Genomic DNA, 20,036 nt, shown 5'->3' on the forward strand with positions numbered 1-20,036 from the left:
AGCAGTGTGGCTATGCCAGCAAGTGTTTATTTATTTAACTTGTAAAGCTGTCATTGCAGACAGATGTTATTGCAAGAATGACCCACCTGATTAATTTCTTCCGATAGCCAAAGGCTTCTTGCATACCATTTCCAAAAAAGAAAATGAGCTTAGAGGCATGTGTAGTCTTGTTAATTACCAGAATGTATCTATCTACATGTGTACAAAAACCCCCCAAACCCAAACCCCATTCCTTTTCAAAGATGACCCCTTTCTGTAGGTACCATGCCCTAGACATTTGGATCTACTTCTATGATGAGAAACAGTGAACTTTTTCTTCCTCCTTTTTTTCTTCATTTGTACACAAGCCAATTCACAGGCAGAGGTCTTTTTAAAATTATAAAGCCTTTTTCAATAGGATGTAAAACTTTAGAGTGAACAACAAAAGATAAATGCAAACAAGCATGTGGGAAAAGTTAATGTTTAACTGATGGTTGGAACTGTTTACAACAGGATCTCTGAGGAGCTCTTCTAATATTATCAAGCAGATACATTGATGCTTTCAAAAATTTAAACTGTAGAATGAAGAGGTTTCCTTCAAACATGTCTGAAAGCTCCTTATTATTCTTTTAGAGAGAAACCTATTTGTGTAGAAGTTCAACATAATTGTAGAGTATGGCTGTTTTCTTTTTTATATCTACCTGTGTTCTTGCTAAGAACAGTATTAAATAACCCAATAACCAGTGATATCCTTTTAGAGATGTTTTATATTTGTAATAGCCAAATTATTATGACACTACAACATTACAGCAATGCAAAAGGAATTATTTTAAAGGATATACTTTATTTGGTATGACCTGCTTTTTTCCTAAGAGTCTAGGATAAGCTTAAGGCTGAATACTTTCAGAGTTTCTAAAATGCACCAATGGCTAGCAAACTTTTTTGAGTATATTTACAACTGCTGCAAAGGTTATTTGAAACATCTACTTGTCATATTTCCATGTAGGAGGTGTACACCGCAGTTTATACCTTATACAAGGCCTCTCATTTAAGGATTTTGAAAATGTGAATGCGTGTCCTCCCCCTTCTTTTCTGCCCTTTTCTGCCAGTCTGGGTTTCACTGCAATTCTATAGTTAACTTTTACTGGAGTGGTTAACAGCAAACCTCACTAAACCTATGTAGAATTAAATTTCAAACTTCATGTGGTTATTAGCGAGACACACCTCATACCAGTATCTCACTTCAACAGTGTAAATAGAAATGCATTTAACTCAATGAGTTGCATCAGTGTTGTTGAGGTGTGAGATCAGATTTTGTAGATGGAATGGAGTTATCATACATATAGATTTAATGAACACACTCTTCATCTTTAAGGTTCTTGCAGGAGGTATCCAGGTAGGGATTGATCTGTATATGTGTATATTGATGTGTATAAATACATGATGGGAGGGAGTAAAAAAGGTGGAGCCAGAGTCTTCATTGAAAGGACAAGAGGTACTGGACTCAAATTGTAACACAGGAAAACCTACTTAAACATTAAAAAAACCCCCACAACTTTTTTTTTGTTTGTCCAGGGAGTGGTCAAACACAGGTTGTCCAGAGAGGTTGTGCAGTCTCCATCCTTGGAGATATTCAAAACCTGACTGGACATGGTCCCAAGTAACCTGCTGTTGGTGACCCTGCCTTGAGCAGGGGGATTGGACTAGACAAACTCCTGAGAAGCCTTCCCACTTCATCTATTCTGTGATTCTGTGAGTTTCAGCTATGCTATAATACTGTACTTCTTATTTCCTTGACCCTGTTCCTTATCTTTGTAGATTATTGATTGTCAAATTAAGAAAACATACCATTTAAATATCATTTATCACATATCCCTGTTATCAGAATTGGTATTCAGCAACACTGCCTCTTAAGCTCAATTTTGTGGCACAATTTGGTATGGGCAGAGAGTTGGATAGGAGTGAAATCATTAGTGATTCATTTATACCATTTATATGACATGTTCTGAAAATGCTGTGAAAGATAGGCAGAGATTACATCAAATTGTTCTTATCTGCCTCAGGGCTGTTCTAACTAAGGATAAAAAATAAACCCAAGCTGGAAGCAGAAACAGATAGATATCTGAAATAAATGATGATATAATCTATTGCTCTCTTTGCTACAAGGTCATCCCAGTGCCTCTAAACATTCTTCAGAGATCCACAGAGTCTGTGTTTAAAAGCCACCAAGCATTTCTAATTTAAGTACTTGTTAAAGTTATTCCCTACTCCTGACATCATCCAAGAACAAGCCTTTAATCTTGTCAGAAGTTTATGACTAAATAAAAATTCTTAACTGAATTTTTTTAAGGATTTGATTGTGGTGAGGTACTTTTGTCCAGAGGGCTGCTAACAGTCAGGGAATTTGGCCTTTAGTTTGAAGACAAAAGCAAAACTGTTATAAAACTTTTTTTCTTATTCCTGTAACCAGAACAATAAAAAAATCCTCTTAAAATAAATCAAGTGTTAAAATAATAATGGGAAAACTCTTTATGTTTTTTTATAGTGTTTTGTTACACAAGAAGCTGAATTACATTTACATGAAATGGAGAAACCTTTATGCATCTGAATTTTCCAAGCACTACCAGATCAGACTGATACCTCTAGCCTACATGATCAGCATCAATAAAGAAGCAAATGCTATTTTATATATACATGGTCATTTAAATATATGGGGTACTAGGCCAAATATGATCTGAGAATCAAATGAAAACTGGAGAGCAGAACCAGTACAGGATCCAGGTTTCTAATCAGCTTCTATTAAAATCAAAACAGACCCTTTATTTCTTTTGTATACATGTCTATTGGTGCCCAATCCAGCCTGGGAATAAGGGACACACAGATCACATTTCACAGACCCCTAAATGAGATCAAACTGATCTCAGAAGTGACGCAGTGGCAGTTAGGTGATGTTTTTCACAAAACATGGGCTGTTGTGGTTGCCTGAAATTTCTGATGTGCCAAAAGGGAACAAAGAAAAGGGGTTCAGTTTTCACTGGATGGGTGCTCAGGGCTTTATCGCAGATTCCTTTGAAGTGCTGAGCCCAAAATCAGAGACAGCCAACATGTCTTGGAAAATGTATGCCAAGTTGGCTGCGCATTTACTAATACATTGTATGTGCCTGAGGTTATTCTCCTGCACAAAGGTCAACAGCCATGGGAGAGCCCACATCCCTACCATTTATCTCTTACTCTCCAAGACAAGGTGGCCACATGTAAACTACCCACCAGGAATGGCAGCTGGACTCTGCCAACTCCTGGTTCATGCCCAGCAATGACCTGGGAGAATGACATTTGGCCTAGGCCAAAACTAAGCAGAGACCAGGCTGACAATTTAGCAATATGGTGATTGGATTTCAGGGCCTTTGTCAAGGGAACACTCCTTGACACTATTTGCCCTCATACAGATACAGCCTATATATCCTTTTTAAGATCAAAGCCTCATCATTTGATAGCAAGTAAGTTACAAACACAGAATTAAAATCCTCTCTCCCATGCTTAACATAGGGGGGGATGGGATTTGAGATGCAAATAAATGGTAGATTGCACAGAATCAGAACTATGATTTGGGCATTACGATTTTAAAGTTATAAAGAAGAATGCACATGAATACATAAGTTGGAAATGGAAGACAATATTAGCAAGACAACTCAAATAAAATATTTCACTTCAGATCTTCTGTGAAAACTACAGCTATTGTCATCCTGGAGAACCCCAACACACCTCCTAGATCTGTACTTGCACACAAAGGGCAATTTTATCAGGCCCTTCAGTGCATGGTTACCCCAGAGCATGACTGTCTCTTTTAAATAGTGTTTCTTTATCATTATGGGTTTGTACTGCTAACTTAACATCCCTTTGCTTTACCATTTGGTGGATGATTTGAACTAACAGAAGGAAACAAGAAACATAACCCAGAAATATGTGCTTTGCTCAATTACAGACAACGATGTTAAACCATAATAATGTTCCCCACCAACATAATGAAAAAGTGAGATGTTCACATCCTAAAAAACCAGCTGCACATACAGGTGTCTGCACCAGATGCTTCCCTAAGCACAATGTGATAAAAGTGATTATTCCTCACTCAACAGAGAACAATCCCTAAGCAGGGTATTTAAAGGAGGATGATAGTGCAGGTAATTAGGAGCCCCATGCCTTACACACAAAGCAAGGGCTTTAAGAGAGTGAAGCTGAGAACCATCTGTCCTTTACACATGGGCCTATGTTTTTATTTGTGAATTCATCATGACAATGGGCAGTTTTCAGTCTGATTTCTCAGGCGAGATTCTACTCAGTCAGAAAATGGTTAAGGATTAAATGACTTATCCCTGGTTTTAATAGGTGGTACCTTGCCCTGTGACTCCAACAGGAACACGGGCACCAGAATCTAATACCTGACCAATGGACATTTCTATGAGGAGTGAAGGAATATCCTGGTCTTGCACCAAAGTATGTATATAGCGTCTTTTCCTACCTTTGGACTTCCTGTCATGGTAGCTCCTGCCTCGATAATGGTGGCCACTGTCTGTGTACAAATTCTCGAGATCTTCTTGCCAGGAGTCTGGGTTAAAGTGTTTGAGCAGATCCTCCACCGTGTCAAATGCAGCAATGGTCTGATCCAGTGCTTCCGCTGTGAGCGTAGGGTCAGTCACTGATGGAGAGGGATAGGATACCCCCTAAGAGTGACATACATCTCAGTGTACTTGGAATAAGTTACAGCACCACTTAGAACAACTGAAAACAGTTACTGAGAAACTTGTCTCATTATTGACTGAAACAGCTACTTTGGGCCATCTTTTGAAGTCCTTAGCTGGGCCAGGCTTTGTTATGCCTGTGTTTTCTTTTTGCAAGGAGAAGAAACACCAAGGAACTCCCAAGCAAATCCTGGAGGAGGTGCAGGGAGTGGAAGCACTGCCACTGCTGGACTGTCAACATGCACACCCACTCTTCAAAGGGGATGACGGTGTGCACATATACAAAGATGTAATGGAAATGTCTTTTGAAATGACTGTGATGGACATGACCATAGAACAGAGGTGCCTTGTAGTGCTGGGCTGGTGCCTTCACAGCTCTGCCAGCTCTGCTGGTAAATCCATAATAGGCAGATCAGAAACCACAGCAGAGAAAGACAAAGGCAACAAGTCCACTAGACTGTCTTTCTTTCCCTGTCAATTTGGACAACAAATTTGGCTTGGTTAAAGACTTGAAAAGATGGCCCTTTATTCCCAAGAATTCAATGTATTGTGAAACACCGATGAATGCCAATTGTCCTGCTCTTTTACCAAAAATACAAGTTACTAAGCAAACAAGAAAAAATGTGATATTTGGATCTCAGCAATGTAACAATGAATATTGGGATTACCAACATAGTGATATCCTCACAATTATATCATAATATCAAATGGAATATTATTTCCCACCAGGAAGGGCCAGGTACTGTTCTCTGAGCATATATGGTTCCCACTGAACTTGTGGCACAACTGGACTTTGACAGAAAGTTTGTAGAAATTTCATTTTTACTGGAGAGGACTTTAAACATTTTTAATAATAATTATTTAGTATCACAATTTTTCCCTTGTCCAAGCACAAAGGCTAATAGTATGTGTAAAATATGTGCAAGAAAAACTATTAATGCAGATCTGTTACTTTATAAAGGACCACAATCAAAATACCTGATTTTGTCCAATGAGAAGCATAATATAGCACAAGAGTTGTTTGGATTTTGGTCTTAGAAGTTAAAACATTGGAGGAAAAACCCTAGAAATCCTCTTCTCTCATGAAACCCAGTTCAGAAGTAATGTAGCAGAAATATGCCATTTAAAATTAATGGCTCCCCAAAATAATTTTTTTTGCCTCATCTCCCAAGTAAATGCATATGTTAAACTATTAACCTTTGTGATTAACTTCACTTGGTTGGGTAGTAATGGGAAGGTCAACTCATTTGAGTAAAGTTACTCACTTGTTTGCAGGATTGTGTCCTACAGTGCTTACCAAAATAGTTTTAAAGCCTGTATGTCTTTTAAAATAAAACAGTTGTCTTTAACAGTAAGTTATATCACAAAAGTAACAATCCTTGATATTTTACTGCATATGTTTGCTGAAAGTATTAACAATCCAAATTACTCAAAACAAGAAAGAGGAGAAATAGAAAACATTACAATAGTGCGGTGAAGAAAGCATAGCTGTGCTTTATTGCTTATAGCGAACAGCGCAAGAAGTTTCAGAGGGCCCACTTGTGACTGCAATGCCTCTACAATGCAGTGCTAAATAAGACATAGTGCAGATGGCTGTAAAAATTCATGACCCACTAAGAGAGAAGGCGTACCTCAAAGCATCTCTCCTGACTTCTAAGTGGCTTGGAATAGAGACCATCAGAGAGATGGGAGTGGCAGGAGTTGAAAAGCTCACACCAGCAAAGTGAACACAGCATTGTTATCTAAAACAATGCTGCAGGAGCGACTGTGCTGTGGGTGGGTATTGTGCAGTGTGCTAACACAGTCTTCGAGGTTACAAAAGAAAAATGCACCCAAATGCTACTTGCTTACTGAGGAGTCATCTGTGACTGCAGCCCAACAGGGAAATGTCAGTCCCCGACTGCCTTTCAAAAGTGAGGGAGATGGTACAAGGATGCTGAAGAAACAGCAGCATAAAAATCAGGCTTAGATGATGCAAAATTTTTCTTCATGTGTTCAACTGTGCATTTCATTACAGAACTGCAGGTCAGGTTGTGAATTTGCAGGGCATTTCAAACTCATACAAGCAGCAGGGATTCCCCATTTTCTTTTCATATAAAAGTTCCTACTCAAGAGATTTGTGCAACCTCGTTCACACACAGAAGAAAGCTTAACTTTTTCTCAGTGACAGCCAAGTCAGGAGGAATTATTTCAACAGCTCAGATAACCTGCTGGCAGGGACATCATGTGACAGGCCCAAAAGCAACTTCAAAGCTGCCAACCCAACTGCTTCTCTTTTGACCTGCCAGGAACAAGGTGCTAGCTTTAGAAGAGCTTGCGCTTGGCGTAATCTGGCTTCTGAGATCGCATCCAAAGAGAGGGCAAGAGGAAGAGTGAAATGCAAGAAGCAATGAAGAGCAAAGATCTTCCATGTTATGTACCTCTTCTGCGTTTCTTAAAAGCTCTGAACGCATTTTTCATTTCATGGGATACAAAGGTATCTTTTTTTTGTCAGTGCTTTTACCCTTAATTTCTGTTCCCCTGTTCTTTTCTATTTTCTATCTGTATTGTGAAGCTGACAGGGAGTTCACTATGCATCACAGTTGTTTGTTGGTCATACCAGTACTTCACAACTAATGGAAACTAACCTAATAAGGCATGAATTTTGTTTCCTTTTTTTCTGGGTTTGTCATGCTGGGTTAAGGGCAGAAATATTGGTCTTTGCTTTCTGAGAAAAAAAACCCAAAATATGACTCTGTGATATGATCTCAGACATGGAAGAAAGAATTTGCTCACTCTCAAATTTTCATTCTGAGAGTTGTAATGTATCCAGATCCTAAAATGAATCTTTGGGTTGCCTGTGGGTTTGCGGGGCAAAACTTAGATCTGCCATGTTAACTGAGTATCAGCAGAACAGTATGCCAGCTTGTCGGCAACTGACAGGTCTGAGTTTGTCCTTCTGTCCCTCAGGACCATAGCAGGATCCCTGAACCTTTCTCTCCTGAAGAATTTGAATGTCCTCAGACTTTTTCCTTGGTGCCTTTGGGAAAAATTACTCAACCTCTCCACCTTATTTTCCCTGAGGATAAGAGAGGGCTAGTGGGTGCAATGCATGCCCGGTGGAAGAAGGTATGTTTTATTAGACAGGATGGCATGGCAAAACCCAATGAAACTGGGGTTCTCCTTCTGGTTTAGCTGTAGGTCTCCATGTGACCTTGGGCATCAGCTTGCTACCTGTAATATTTGTACTGAACTTCCCTACCTGTAACACATTAACAACAACTTTTCAGAAACAAATAGATGTGAAAGATAAATATACTTTTTTTTCTCAATACAAAAAGAATACTGGATTATTGTTTGGTGTATTGTGTATCTTAAAATATTAAGGAGGATAACTAACATGGCGTTTACCACATACTAGATCTCATTTTCATAGTTACCTGATGAGGGAGCCCTAGGCTTACATTTTTAAACATCAGCCTACCATATTTTTAAACAAAATATTCTATCGCATAGATTTTTTTTTGCAACACCATATTAGAATGAAAAATGAGTTTATGTCTTTCAGTAAAACAGTGTTTTAGCATCTCCTGCTTGGCATATCCAGTGGATTTCAGCCCTGCTAATATTACTACTCAGGACTTCCAGCACAATTAGTTCAAGGCTACCAATGCATTGTATCATGAAGGAAAAGTGTCATTTGAAAACTCAGAGGCAAACACGAGTGACATTGGCTTAACTTCTTCCAATTTTGGCAATACAGAATTTTCTCTCACTGCCTGGCTTGGACACTAATCAGTAGAATTTACCCGTACTTTATTTACTGCTCCTCCACTGGCAGCTCCTGGCAGCTACTTTAACAAATATGCCATCACTAAACCCTCTTCCATGAATGCTCCAAACATTGGTCTCAAGTCTGCTTTGAGCACTTGTCCTCATCTCATGTGTTTTAAGAGTTTACAAGAGCTGTGACATGGTGCTGACCAGCCAGCAGAGTGCACAGAAGAGGACTGCCCATATTACAAATTCTGATGCTACATTGCCACTCCCCAGCATTTAACTTCGGAAATGAAAGAGGGGACGGATTTTTGGCCAATGACACAAATCAAATGTAATGAAGAGAAAAACTGAATTTTATACTGGATTACTTGTTTTCCTTATTTTTTTTTCCCCGTCACATTTCACTGCTGAATATGGAGACTTCAGATAGAAGATTTTATTACAAACACTTAAAAAAAAATCTCAGTATTGACAATGAAAAGCTAGATCCATTTTCCTGCCAGCCTGTTTTAAGTATAGTCTTCTATTTACATCAAGATATTTTACAACCGAAGATTGTAAGGAGTTTATATCTTGTATTTTCATCTTGGCAGGATGAGTTTGAAAGCAAGAAAAGTTTCCCAATGGCTATCTCATGTGGTTACAACAGCTGATGGCATATCCCGAAACTTTTATCCTTAAAAAACACAGTGGTTGACTCCAGTATGGGTTGGATAAACACTTATTTCATCCTCTGCCAAAGGTGAATACATGGTTCCTCTGTGCAGGTGCCATTTCAGTGAGTTGGATTCAAGCCATCCTATCAACCCATCCATGGGCAAAATAGTAACAAATTACTTACTGAGACAGAGCTTGTGACTGACTCCCAGTTGGTTTCTGAGGCTGCATGTTGGAAATCATCCTAAGGGGAAAAACCCACAGTAAAAATCACCATTAAGGCAATGTCCTAAATTAACTGCAGAATCTAAATTATGTTTCAGCATTCAACACCTGTCACCTTTTTCAACCCTCTTTAATGCGAGAGGCCATTGCCATGTGTCATTCCTAAATAATACTACTTCCATTCAGGTTCCTCCCTTTTCACTGTTTATAAACTAGCTCCTTGTGAGCTTGCTGGGGCAAGAATAGGTATTATTATTACTTGTAATATGATATACGCTGCTTTGCATAGCAGGACCTAATCTGGTCAAGGCCATTACATTTATCTTCCAACATAAACATTAAACACCAATTCTGTATGTCTACAATCGGAGTATTAATGCTGTCCCCAAAACTGATCCATTCTGGAAAGAACGTGGACATGCTAATACCCTGGTACTACTTAGCCAAGGTGAAAAGCAGGGTAAATCTAATCCATTTGAAATGTAGTCCTAACATGACTGTACTGCTTTTGGTGCTTGTGCTGAACAGGACTTGATCATCTGTGCAGAGCATTGAATGGCACTATGTCCTTTACATCAAAAAATGCAGGCACAGTACATTCACATTAGAAGTGTCATTGCACAAAACCTCTGGGCATTTATGATTAATTTGAGCACAGGGATGGGATTCATCTCATCTACCTTTGGACATCTACAAAGCAAACATCTAAGCTAGTCGCTCTTTTTTCCATTTACAGTCAACTAAAACTAGCAATTTTAGGGTGCAAATCATCTCATCTATTTTAGAAGCTTAATTTGGGATGACATTGCATCCTAAAAATGCTTTTTTCTCTCCGTTGTCTATAAAGTGAGCCTGCGAGGACTAGCTTAGACACAGATGTCAAAATTGTAGCTATTGATATGTGGTCACCCAAATCCCAATCCACACGTCTGACCAGTGATGGGCAATCATTACTTAAATAATGAAGAAGCCATTTCTTTAATCTTTTGGCAGTTTTACTAATTTCCAACTGGAATAATTAAACCATGAAAAATGGAAAAAAAGGCAGCATTACAGAATGGTTAATAAACACACACATGCAGTGAATAGCTAATGAACAGCATGAATAGGCAGGTAAGGAAAGTGGACTGAAGTGACATCATACCAAGTTTTTAATTTCTAATAACAGAATTTATAATGAAAGGATTTGAAGAAGATGGATTAATGCCTGGGCTCACCATTTACACTGACTCAGTATCTGCTATACATTTTTTAAGTTGGCAACTGAAAGTGAAAATGGAAGGGTAGCTGCTCAGCTGATGCTCTCTAGAGTCCATGCTGCATTGGACCGTACATATATGCATATATTCAATTATTTCTTAGGAATGGAAAAGAGAAAATTGATCACATAATATGCTAATTCGTCAGTAAAATTCTCCTTTAGTCAAGAAGGAACAGAGCCGCTTTCAGATCCAGACTCAATATACATGGTAATTTAATGTTTTTCATTTGCTACAGAAAAATAGTCAAGTGTCTCAAAAGTCACAAAATTGTTTATTCAATATTGTTACTGTTTTTTCTTCCTTAAAATGTTATTTTCTCTCAAATTTCAGGAAGCAAAACTTTAGTGATTTCTTCAGTACTTAAGATTAGTAGAACTTAAGAAACGCTATCACTCTGTAGTGTCCCTAAGTGACCACTGAAACTGCAGGGCTATTAAAAAACTAATAATTGAAGTAGTCATTTTCTTCTAGGAATACAGAAGCAAAACGTTATTAGTGAAATTTTTAATGCAGATTTTTTTTATAAACAGTAAAGAGATCTGCAAATGCTATGATCAGGTCATAAATAATTCAGGAGCAGTGGGCTACCTTGGCCACATTCTCTACACATTTGGTTGCCCAGTTCTTGACAAGTCATGATTTAAAGTACATAAAAATGGATTTGAAAAGCTCATGGATCCTCTGGTAACAGTTGCCAGTTGCAAAACTTGGAAATAATTTCCTCTCTGTCATTAGCTTCCATTTAGCACTTCCAAAAAAAGTGGCATTGAGTTCTAAGGCATTATTTTAAAACAGAAACAATCATCTGCCTCATTGAATGTCTGGAGAAGACTGTAGACAAGGAATAATTTTGTGTTTGAAGTGGCGGTCCCTTGTGTTATCTAATTGTAGATATCAAAACTGTATCTTTAGTCTATGATTCTTTGAGATGGTTGATGCCAGGGAACCCCTCCAAAACCCTGAGAAAGACATGTGTACCACCTGCTTCTTGGATCTCAAACCTGATGACTGCACATTTTGACTCTGATTATATTTCATCTGCATAAACTATTCACAACTATATGGCTTTGTTCCACCATTACTCAAGGCAGCTGCAGTCATTCTTGGCTTCTTGGAGCTTTCAACCTCTACAGTTTGAAGATTATTATTATCTATGGCTTCTGCTTGCAGCTATTTCAAGTAATAATATCAAAGTGGTTCTCATCATTACAAAACCCTCTCCTCCATTCTCACCATTGTCCCTAGCAGAACCTGAAGGACAAATCTATTTTCAGTGCTATCTGTTCAATTCATACTACCTTGTTTATGTGAATTTGCATATGACCACTTGGCTATTGTTTTCTTCATTACTTAAAATGACATTAAAACTTTTAGTTAAAACATAAAAAAATATTACATGTTTTTTAGCTGAAAACTGGAAAAACAGGGTGGTAATAATCTGGCTACATCACCCTGACAACAGTGCTTTTATTTTCGTATGTGTGTCATGGTAACATAACAACATCGCGTAAGACTTCGGCAAAGTATTGCATTAACTGTTCTACAAGCAGCAAAAATACAGGCAAAACAACAGGGCTACCCATCACCTTCTGATAGCAGCTACTTTTATTGAAGAAAATCGACTTCCATACCTCAACTTCCAAAATTACACTTCAGCAAGACAAATCCTGAGTCAGTCCTTAGAGTTAGATATGTAAGGACATGGATATATTGTTCTTGGCTCTGTTTCAGACAAAGATAAACTACTCTTTCCTTCACAGACTGACTTTGTCTATAGCCTGTCTCGCACCACTCACCTCCAATAAGTGACACAGAGTCATGGGGAATACTCTTTGTTTCACCTAGGGCTTTCATGAGTGGAGATCATGAGGCAAAATCACTGCTATCAAGGATATATGAGACTGCAGAGCCCGATAGCACTGGTTGCTGAGGAAGATGGTTTGCAGCCTGGGGCTCCATGACCTGCAGCAGCACAGGCTCTGCTGAGCTCAAGCCATGGGGTTTGGCAGGGTCAGTAGGAACAGGGAGGCATCAGGAAGACACACCAGGGATGAGGCTGGGAAGCTCGCCAGTTTGAGAAGCATGTTGTCCATGACTCACTTTGCTGTACCACAAATACAGCAAACATGTTAGTCCTCCCAGCCATGCTGAATTACTGCCTGGTCCTCAAATTAAAAGCAAGAAGCACTTTCTAACATTTCTGTGATTCTTCATTTCTTACATACTTTCTCACTGTAGGCCAGTCTTTTGTCAGTTTGGTGCTTGACATCTATGAGGCATGATGCCTGGGAGAGGCAATAATCGCCACAGGATGGGCACAACACACAGGCAGCTCTCTCCAGTGAAAAGAAGCAGCTCCATATGTCTATAAGCTCCTCTCTAAACTGTTTCTCCTAATCTGCAGGTCTCTGGGGTGATTGGATTAGGTTTGGTCAAAGATTGTTTATCTGCCAAAACAACTATAAGCTATGGCTAATAAAAGCTGAGGTGACGCTCTCCACTTCAGGGTGTGGGAAAGGTTCACAAAAGAGTTGTGGTTAAGAAAAGCCCAGACAGCATCCTAGACTGATGTTTAGGGCCTACCGGTTTAATAAGGTCCTCCCTTGAAGGAGCAACCTTCTCTACTGTGACCTTGTCATGGGAGTAGGAGAGAAGTGAGGGAGGGGAAGGTAAAAATGCAGGCATGTCCTTGGGGCAAGTAAACATGAGAAAGAGGAAGAAAGAAACAAACTAAGGAAAAATTAACACAGAAAAGCTGAAAGTGTTGGACTCTGTCTGTGGTCACCTCAATTGTGGTATTTAGATGCCATAGCTATAAAAGAGAAGCAGCTTCTAGAAATTTGCAGAAGAACAGGGCTAAGGGATGTACTGAGGCACAGAGCAGATTCTGCAAAAGCAAATCAGAGGTGAAATGGGGCATGTTCAAAGAGGTCCAGTACAGAAACAAAAAGAAGTCGGGATCTCTCACTGGAATGTAAGCTTTAGGGAGTAGGACAGTGGAAGGCCTCTAAGGAAAATCTAGGGTAAATTACAACTTGAAGAAGAAGAGATGAAATTATCCTAACATTTAAATTAAGAAAAGGAAACTCAGTGATAACTATTTTTGAACAATAGTCAACATGCATCTATTGCATTCAGTGTTGTTTGCAGACAGGTAGCTGATAAGCAGATAAACTTGCACTTGTAGTTAGTAATAATAATCTAGAAATAAGGTCTTTCTTTTTTTCCCTGTAAAAAGCAATAGTACCAATATTTTCTCTGATCATTGAATTTATAAATATTACATTTTATATACAAAGTGACAGGTATAGCAAGCAAATACACCCCAAACACAGAACACACTGTGTAACAGCAAACGTGTTAGGTAAGTAAGTAAGAGGCAAAAGAAAAGTCAGTTCCATTCCAAAAAATGCTGTGATAAATACTCAAGCTTGTATACTTCCACTGATTATTTATAATTTCTCATGTAGCATTTTAGTACACTCCAATTTCTATTGTTAAAGATAAATAAAAGCATAGAGACATACACTTTGAAATATCTTTTCTTTTACCATACTTTCAATCCATCACATTGCTAGGTTTCATTTTCATATTCTTATCAGAATGGTATTTATTACCACTTCTCCTAAGGATGCTGAAAGATACCTATTTTCCTACAAAAGGCTACTCACTAGGAAGTCAGAGGCTGCATTCTTCTTACCTACAGTAATGGCCAAACCACTACGCTGTTCAATTCTGGTGACAAGGCTTTAAAATAAAAGATGCTGAATTTGGAAAGCATGCAACAATGATTATTCATAATCTGGAAATCATGCCTTGCAATGAAACACTAAATGGAGGCCAGTGTCTTTCAAGAAGATTAGAGGTAACTTAACCTTGTCTCTCCAGATAATAACCTGTAGTTAGCTACAAGAGGCCGTTACCAACGTCAGCAAGCTCTTTTATCTAGCAGTGCAAACATTTAACAAAATCAGGTGGCTGTAATCTGAAGGCAGTAATATTCAAACTGGAAGTACAAGCAAATTTTACCACTGAAGGCAACTATTACTGGAACAGATAAGAAATGAACAAATAACTTTACCCATACTGAATTTTGTTTTCTATGTTTTGGTGTCATCCTAAAAGGCAGGCCATCCATGACACCACTATTTTAAAGTCAGTAACAAAAGGTGAGACAGCCACCAAAGTGTCTGATCCAAAATGTGATAGTAAGATTCTTGCCCTTTAAAAATAGACATAAATTGAGCTTCTGAAGCCCAGTTGCCACTACATATCAGTAGCTACAACCTTATCAGTTATGACTAAGTTATTACTAGTGCAAAATGACATATAAAATCACTCTTGATTTGTTCTGACACATTTACTAGCTATAATTGAGGGGGAAGAACAAGATACTTAAAATTTCAAAAGTTTAAAGTTGTAATAATATTTTAGGTTAACTGCAGTTTGATACATTTATTTATGAAAATTGAAGTAAAACTGAAGCAGAAAAATATATTTAATAACAGTTACGTTTGGTCAATAGTTCTCTTCATCCTTCACCTAGTTTTGGAATTAGGCATTGCTGGGTGTGTGTTATTAGAGTGCCCAAGACATTGACATTTAAATGATCTCTCTAAAAAGCCAGATAATACTTGTTCAAACGAGACAATAGCTATGCCTTTGAAAAATCAGATGTCATCTAACACTACACTGCCCATGAACACCCCCTTTGATGCACATACCTGCAAGAGAGTGCACAGGGCTTCACTGCCATCCTGTGCAAATTGTGCATTACCTTTAATTCTTCTATTTATCACAGAGGCCTGTCCTTATATCTCCATGTGCAAGGGATTTCATTTGCTAATACCGACTCTGGTACATACTGCACTTAAGCAATTGTAAACAAAATATAAATCAAATAACATTCATTGTAAATACTCTGCAATCCCTCCTTTGCCATTTTTACGTGAATGGCAAATTTTACTTCTGCAATTAAACACTGGGACACAAAACTTGAGAGGCTCTTCCAGGTCGTCACTTCCAAAACACTCAGACTGGTTGGCTGTTTCCAAGCTAAATTTATCTTAATTGTAGTTATGTAAGTGCCAGCTTTGTCCTTTTCTTCCTCTCCCAAGTTTGCTTCCTGCAGTACTTCTGAAGAGATGTTATATCTCCTCTCAGCATCCATTTTATTACACTAAGTAAGCCAAGTTGTCTTGGCCCTCAGTAAGAAATGTCCTCTTTTCCCCCAACTGTCCTGTAGCTGTTCCCTGAACCCAGTCCAAGAAAGATGTGGTTGCTCTGTACTATGGGGACCAAAACTGTACAAAGTATTCCAGAAAAGATGCAACTACCGCCTCATTGGTCCTATGCCTAGTACACCCAGAAACTTTCTTCTCCCCTCTTTGCTAACCAGTGAGATGTCATGTAACAGCAAATGTTTTTGTTATTAGTCTCTACATGAGTGACTTCTTTGCTCTTTTTGGGCTGTTGCTTTTCACTGCAAATCAATTCTCCAGTGCTCAAGGTCACCCAGTTCTCCTCTCCAATACTCTGATTTTCTCATTCATGAGCAACACACTTCAGTTATGTGTGCACTGCAAAAGCCATTAAAATGCTACTCTGAGAGGCTGTGCTCTGGTCCCTAAAAAACCCTGAAAATAAAACCGATCATAAGACCAATCCTTTAGAAACTCTCATTAGCGAGCTCTCCCTGGCTGGATACTCCCTTTTGCATTACAGCACACTGTCTCCCCTTTGACTGCCTCGTGGCTCTTTTATTAATTGCCATCTCCTCCAGGGTAAGTGATTGTTTCCTGCATGGCACTGGGTGAGATGCTCCTCTGAAGTCCAATTAGATTTGCTATACAGCATTTCCTTCCCCTCTAGCCTATCCTCCAGTCTGGCATGAACTTCTTTGATAAAGACGTGTGGAGTTTTTTTCTAGTTTCCTGTATCTTTCACCACCTTCTCTGCTGATAAGTGCCCCGTAAGCTTTCTAGGGCAGACTAATGAGCAGGCACTTGCCCTGGCCACTCTCCTGCCGTTGATGTTATAGGCTACCACTGCATTTACTGTTTCCCTGTGAGCACTGGCTCACCTTATCGCACCCAGGGATGTAAGCCAGGTGCATTAAGCTAAGACTGTGGCTGCTCCCTTTATGTTACTATTGTATAGAGAGACAGACTTGCTTTCAGCAGTGACTCTTCGTGCCTTATGGTCTGCAGTGCCCATCTCTTGGCAGTGACAGTGGAGGGTGCTGAAGGCAATTGGGCTCCTTGCTCACCTTGGTTCAGTGTTTAAGCACACCTGGGCCACGGTGCCAGCCCATTTTGCAGAGCTTGCTGGTCCCCCTGTGATGCCCCATGCTAGCTCTTCCAGGGCAGTGGGGAGCAGACAGCAAGAGGGGTCCTGGTCAGTGCGATGCTGCGCATCAGAATGGTGTTGGGGAGCTGCCAGGTGGAAAAGAGCTTGGGAGGAGTGACCCCAGGAGCCAAAAAATCGCTCCCAGGTCAGAGTCCAGTGCCCTTGAGAGGACTTTGGTGAACTTCTGCCACGCTGACTGACAGGTTTTTGGAAGCAGCCTCCCTGGTAATAGATGAATCTGCCCTGAGCAAAACTGAAAAAGCTGACACTTCACTTGCCCGGCAGTGTCCAGGTGGGCAGAAAAGTCTTTCAGAGTTAACAGAAGGCAGCGACAGCTGGTTATTTCAGGCCCTCCTTCTTGGTGTGACTCATACCAAGCGGGAATGTACTGAGAGGCCCCAGTACTAGGGTTAGAAGGAAAAATATTAATGAAAGAAAACCTCCTAGGAGCAAGCTATTAATTTTCTGTCTTCTTTCCACTTCGGTTTTTACCTATTTTTTATAGATTTAAGCACACTCTATAATCAGTGGAAAATAATCATTAACAAATACAGCCTAATTTCATTTAATATTCCAAGTTTTCCATTGTTCTACCAGGAGGATCTGCTAAGTGCTCTGACACGCACGCTCACATTTTCAGATGTGATTTAGGAGAAACATGGGAGGAATAATAATAATAATGAAAAACTCTAATGGAGCTAAGCAAATTTAATTCCAAAGCTGAGGACACAATGTAAAAAGGTACCAGTAAGGGACATTAGCTGTCCTAGCAGCAATCTCAGCCTATTGATTTTTTGTGAAGGATCCATTTGTTTTTGAGCTCTCTCCCGGAGGATGCCGTTTAATTCTGCAGCAAGCATGCAGCAGGAGCATGTGTTATGTTTCACAGATAATGCAAAGCAAAACAATTTGTTCACCCTCCTGCTTTGACTGGAAGGCATTGCGTTTTCTAGGACAACAAAAAAGGACTACTATACAAACTTTCTAAGATGATAACAATAATCATAAAAATAGAAAGAATACATAATCTCTGAAGAATACAAGAACCATTTTCTCTTAGCTTTTCCAGGTTTTTGATGGGATCAAAAGCAGTTGATTTATTGCAAACAGGGTACTGGTTAGTTTTAACTTGAGTTTCATCAAACAGCTAGAGTAAGGAAAAAAACCTATTCAGACTAGACTTCCAGCCCCAGATCTATTCCTAAAAAAATGCCATTGCTATTAAAACTAAATACAAGTACCTTAGGAACAGTCACTCATTCTCATTTCTCTTATGCATTATTCTTACAAATATCAATTATAAGTAACACTATGAACAAAGACTAGGTAAAAAGAAAACACCTTACATTTGCCACATTTTTGTAAACAATCTCACTAAACCATGTTATCAGTTTTGGGATTATTTTACCAAAAGCCAGCCTGGGAAACCCTTCTAAACACCAAAGTGAGACCATTATCTCAGGACCAGGAAGGTGTGTACTGGGTCAGAATTAGTATGTGACACATTTTATTTAAATTCTGACTAAATAAAAGCATAACCAAATAGACTAAGGATGGCTGTAGAATTACAATAGGCTAAATATTTTTCAAGCAATAAAAATCAAGAGGAACAGGTTTTTTCAGTTTTGTACTAATGACCTGGAAAATGTCACAGAAGTTGAAGCTGGGGGAAAAAAAAAGTTGGGAAAAGAAAATAAAAAGAAGTTGTAAACACCATTTAATACAAAGAAATACGCTGGGACTACCAGAGGTCAGAAGCAGAGGCAGAAAAGAAAAATAAGCTTTCATTTAGAAGAATGCAAATGGAGAAAAAGGTACAAGCCATAAACTCTATTTGGTGGCACCATGGACTCATAACTCGTGCCAAAAGCCTGGGCTGAGCAAAGAAGAAAAACATGAAACTAACCTGCAGTGTGACATGGTGGCACAGCACGCAGGGTGACTTATGCCTGCACACACAGAGATCTCCTCCAGGGCACAGGGAGATGCTCTCCCCATACCAAAGGGATGGACACCACACCACCACAGACCACCACCTCCCAGCGGACCATGGGCAGAGGTGGGGCCTCTCCTCACTGCATGAACATCTGCATGTCTTCACCACCTTCCCACAGGTGCAGGACAGGGTCGTGCTCAGAAGAGCGTGAGGTCTGTAGGTGCAAGCGGCTTCTCTGGAAACCGAAGATGGGTATGCTCCAGACAGCAGGCACAGCCAGTTAGTTTTAACCTACTTGGGGGTGGTATCAGTATCAATAAAAATTGCAGGAGGTAGCTTCATACTGCATCTATGAAGACACCAAGGAGGCACCAAACCCATGCCATCCTGGCCTTGCAGTGCTAGTCTGAGCAGGCCAGGTTTTCAGGCTGTTCACCTCCATAAGCAACGCAGGCTTATGGGGAGAAAACAGGGGGAGAGTGCTCTTGCACCCTCCAGCAGAAAAACTTTGCTCTGTGGTTCAAAAACTCTGAGTCCTTCCTGAACACCAAACCTAAAGTCTGTTGAGTTTTTACTGCTGGTTTTAGTACAGCCCTCCTGGCCACCCTGTCCATTTTTGTTCAGGATGAGAAACCCTCCTGGACAGCCAGTGCACCACCAGAAGACCAGAAGCCATGCAATCTTCCAGATTTCAGCTGCTGGCATTACAAGCATTTTCTCTGCTTTTAATCTATTTCTTAATGCACATGGAAAATGTACCTGAACCAGCACTGAGCTAGCAATGCCAGAACACAAAGTTGCTGCTAAGGTGGGAAAGCAGAGTGTTTACTTTCACATATTTCTGATGGAGATAAATTACATATATAGGGAGCAGAGTGTCCTATTTTCTGCTGCCTTATTTTATCTGCCCTGACTGCTTTTTTTTTTTCCCTTCAGAGCTTAATAATACCAATTTTTCTGTATCCATGCATATGCAGAAAAGGGGTGGAAGGCCTGAATAAGAATATGACCGATAGATCCAGGCTCTTTGCTAACCATGAGTTTAAGATAAGCACATAAGACCTTGTATTCATCATACCTGCCTAGAGGACAGGTGGCTCAGAGCCAATACAGACACGTAGTACAATGCACATT

General features: G+C 39.5%; 1 protein-coding gene across 5 annotated transcripts in view; it reads right to left on the reverse strand.

The window, feature by feature from the left end:
- Window positions 1–20,036, reverse strand: part of PDGFD (platelet derived growth factor D) — a 144,978-nt gene that overhangs the window by 21,694 nt on the left and 103,248 nt on the right. For 4 of the 5 annotated variants that reach the window (XM_052812811.1, XM_052812810.1, XM_052812813.1 and 1 more), the window contains 2 exons: window positions 9,316–9,375; window positions 4,496–4,697 (listed from right to left, as the gene is read on the reverse strand). In XM_052812811.1, coding sequence (XP_052668771.1) covers window positions 4,496–4,697; window positions 9,316–9,375 — 262 coding nt within the window. The remainder of the gene's footprint in view (window positions 1–4,495; window positions 4,698–9,315; window positions 9,376–20,036) is intronic. The other variant, XM_052812814.1, reaches the window with a different exon arrangement.

This window comes from Harpia harpyja, chromosome 17 (assembly GCF_026419915.1).
Source record: "Harpia harpyja isolate bHarHar1 chromosome 17, bHarHar1 primary haplotype, whole genome shotgun sequence".
Classification (NCBI taxonomy): Eukaryota; Metazoa; Chordata; class Aves; order Accipitriformes; family Accipitridae; genus Harpia; species Harpia harpyja.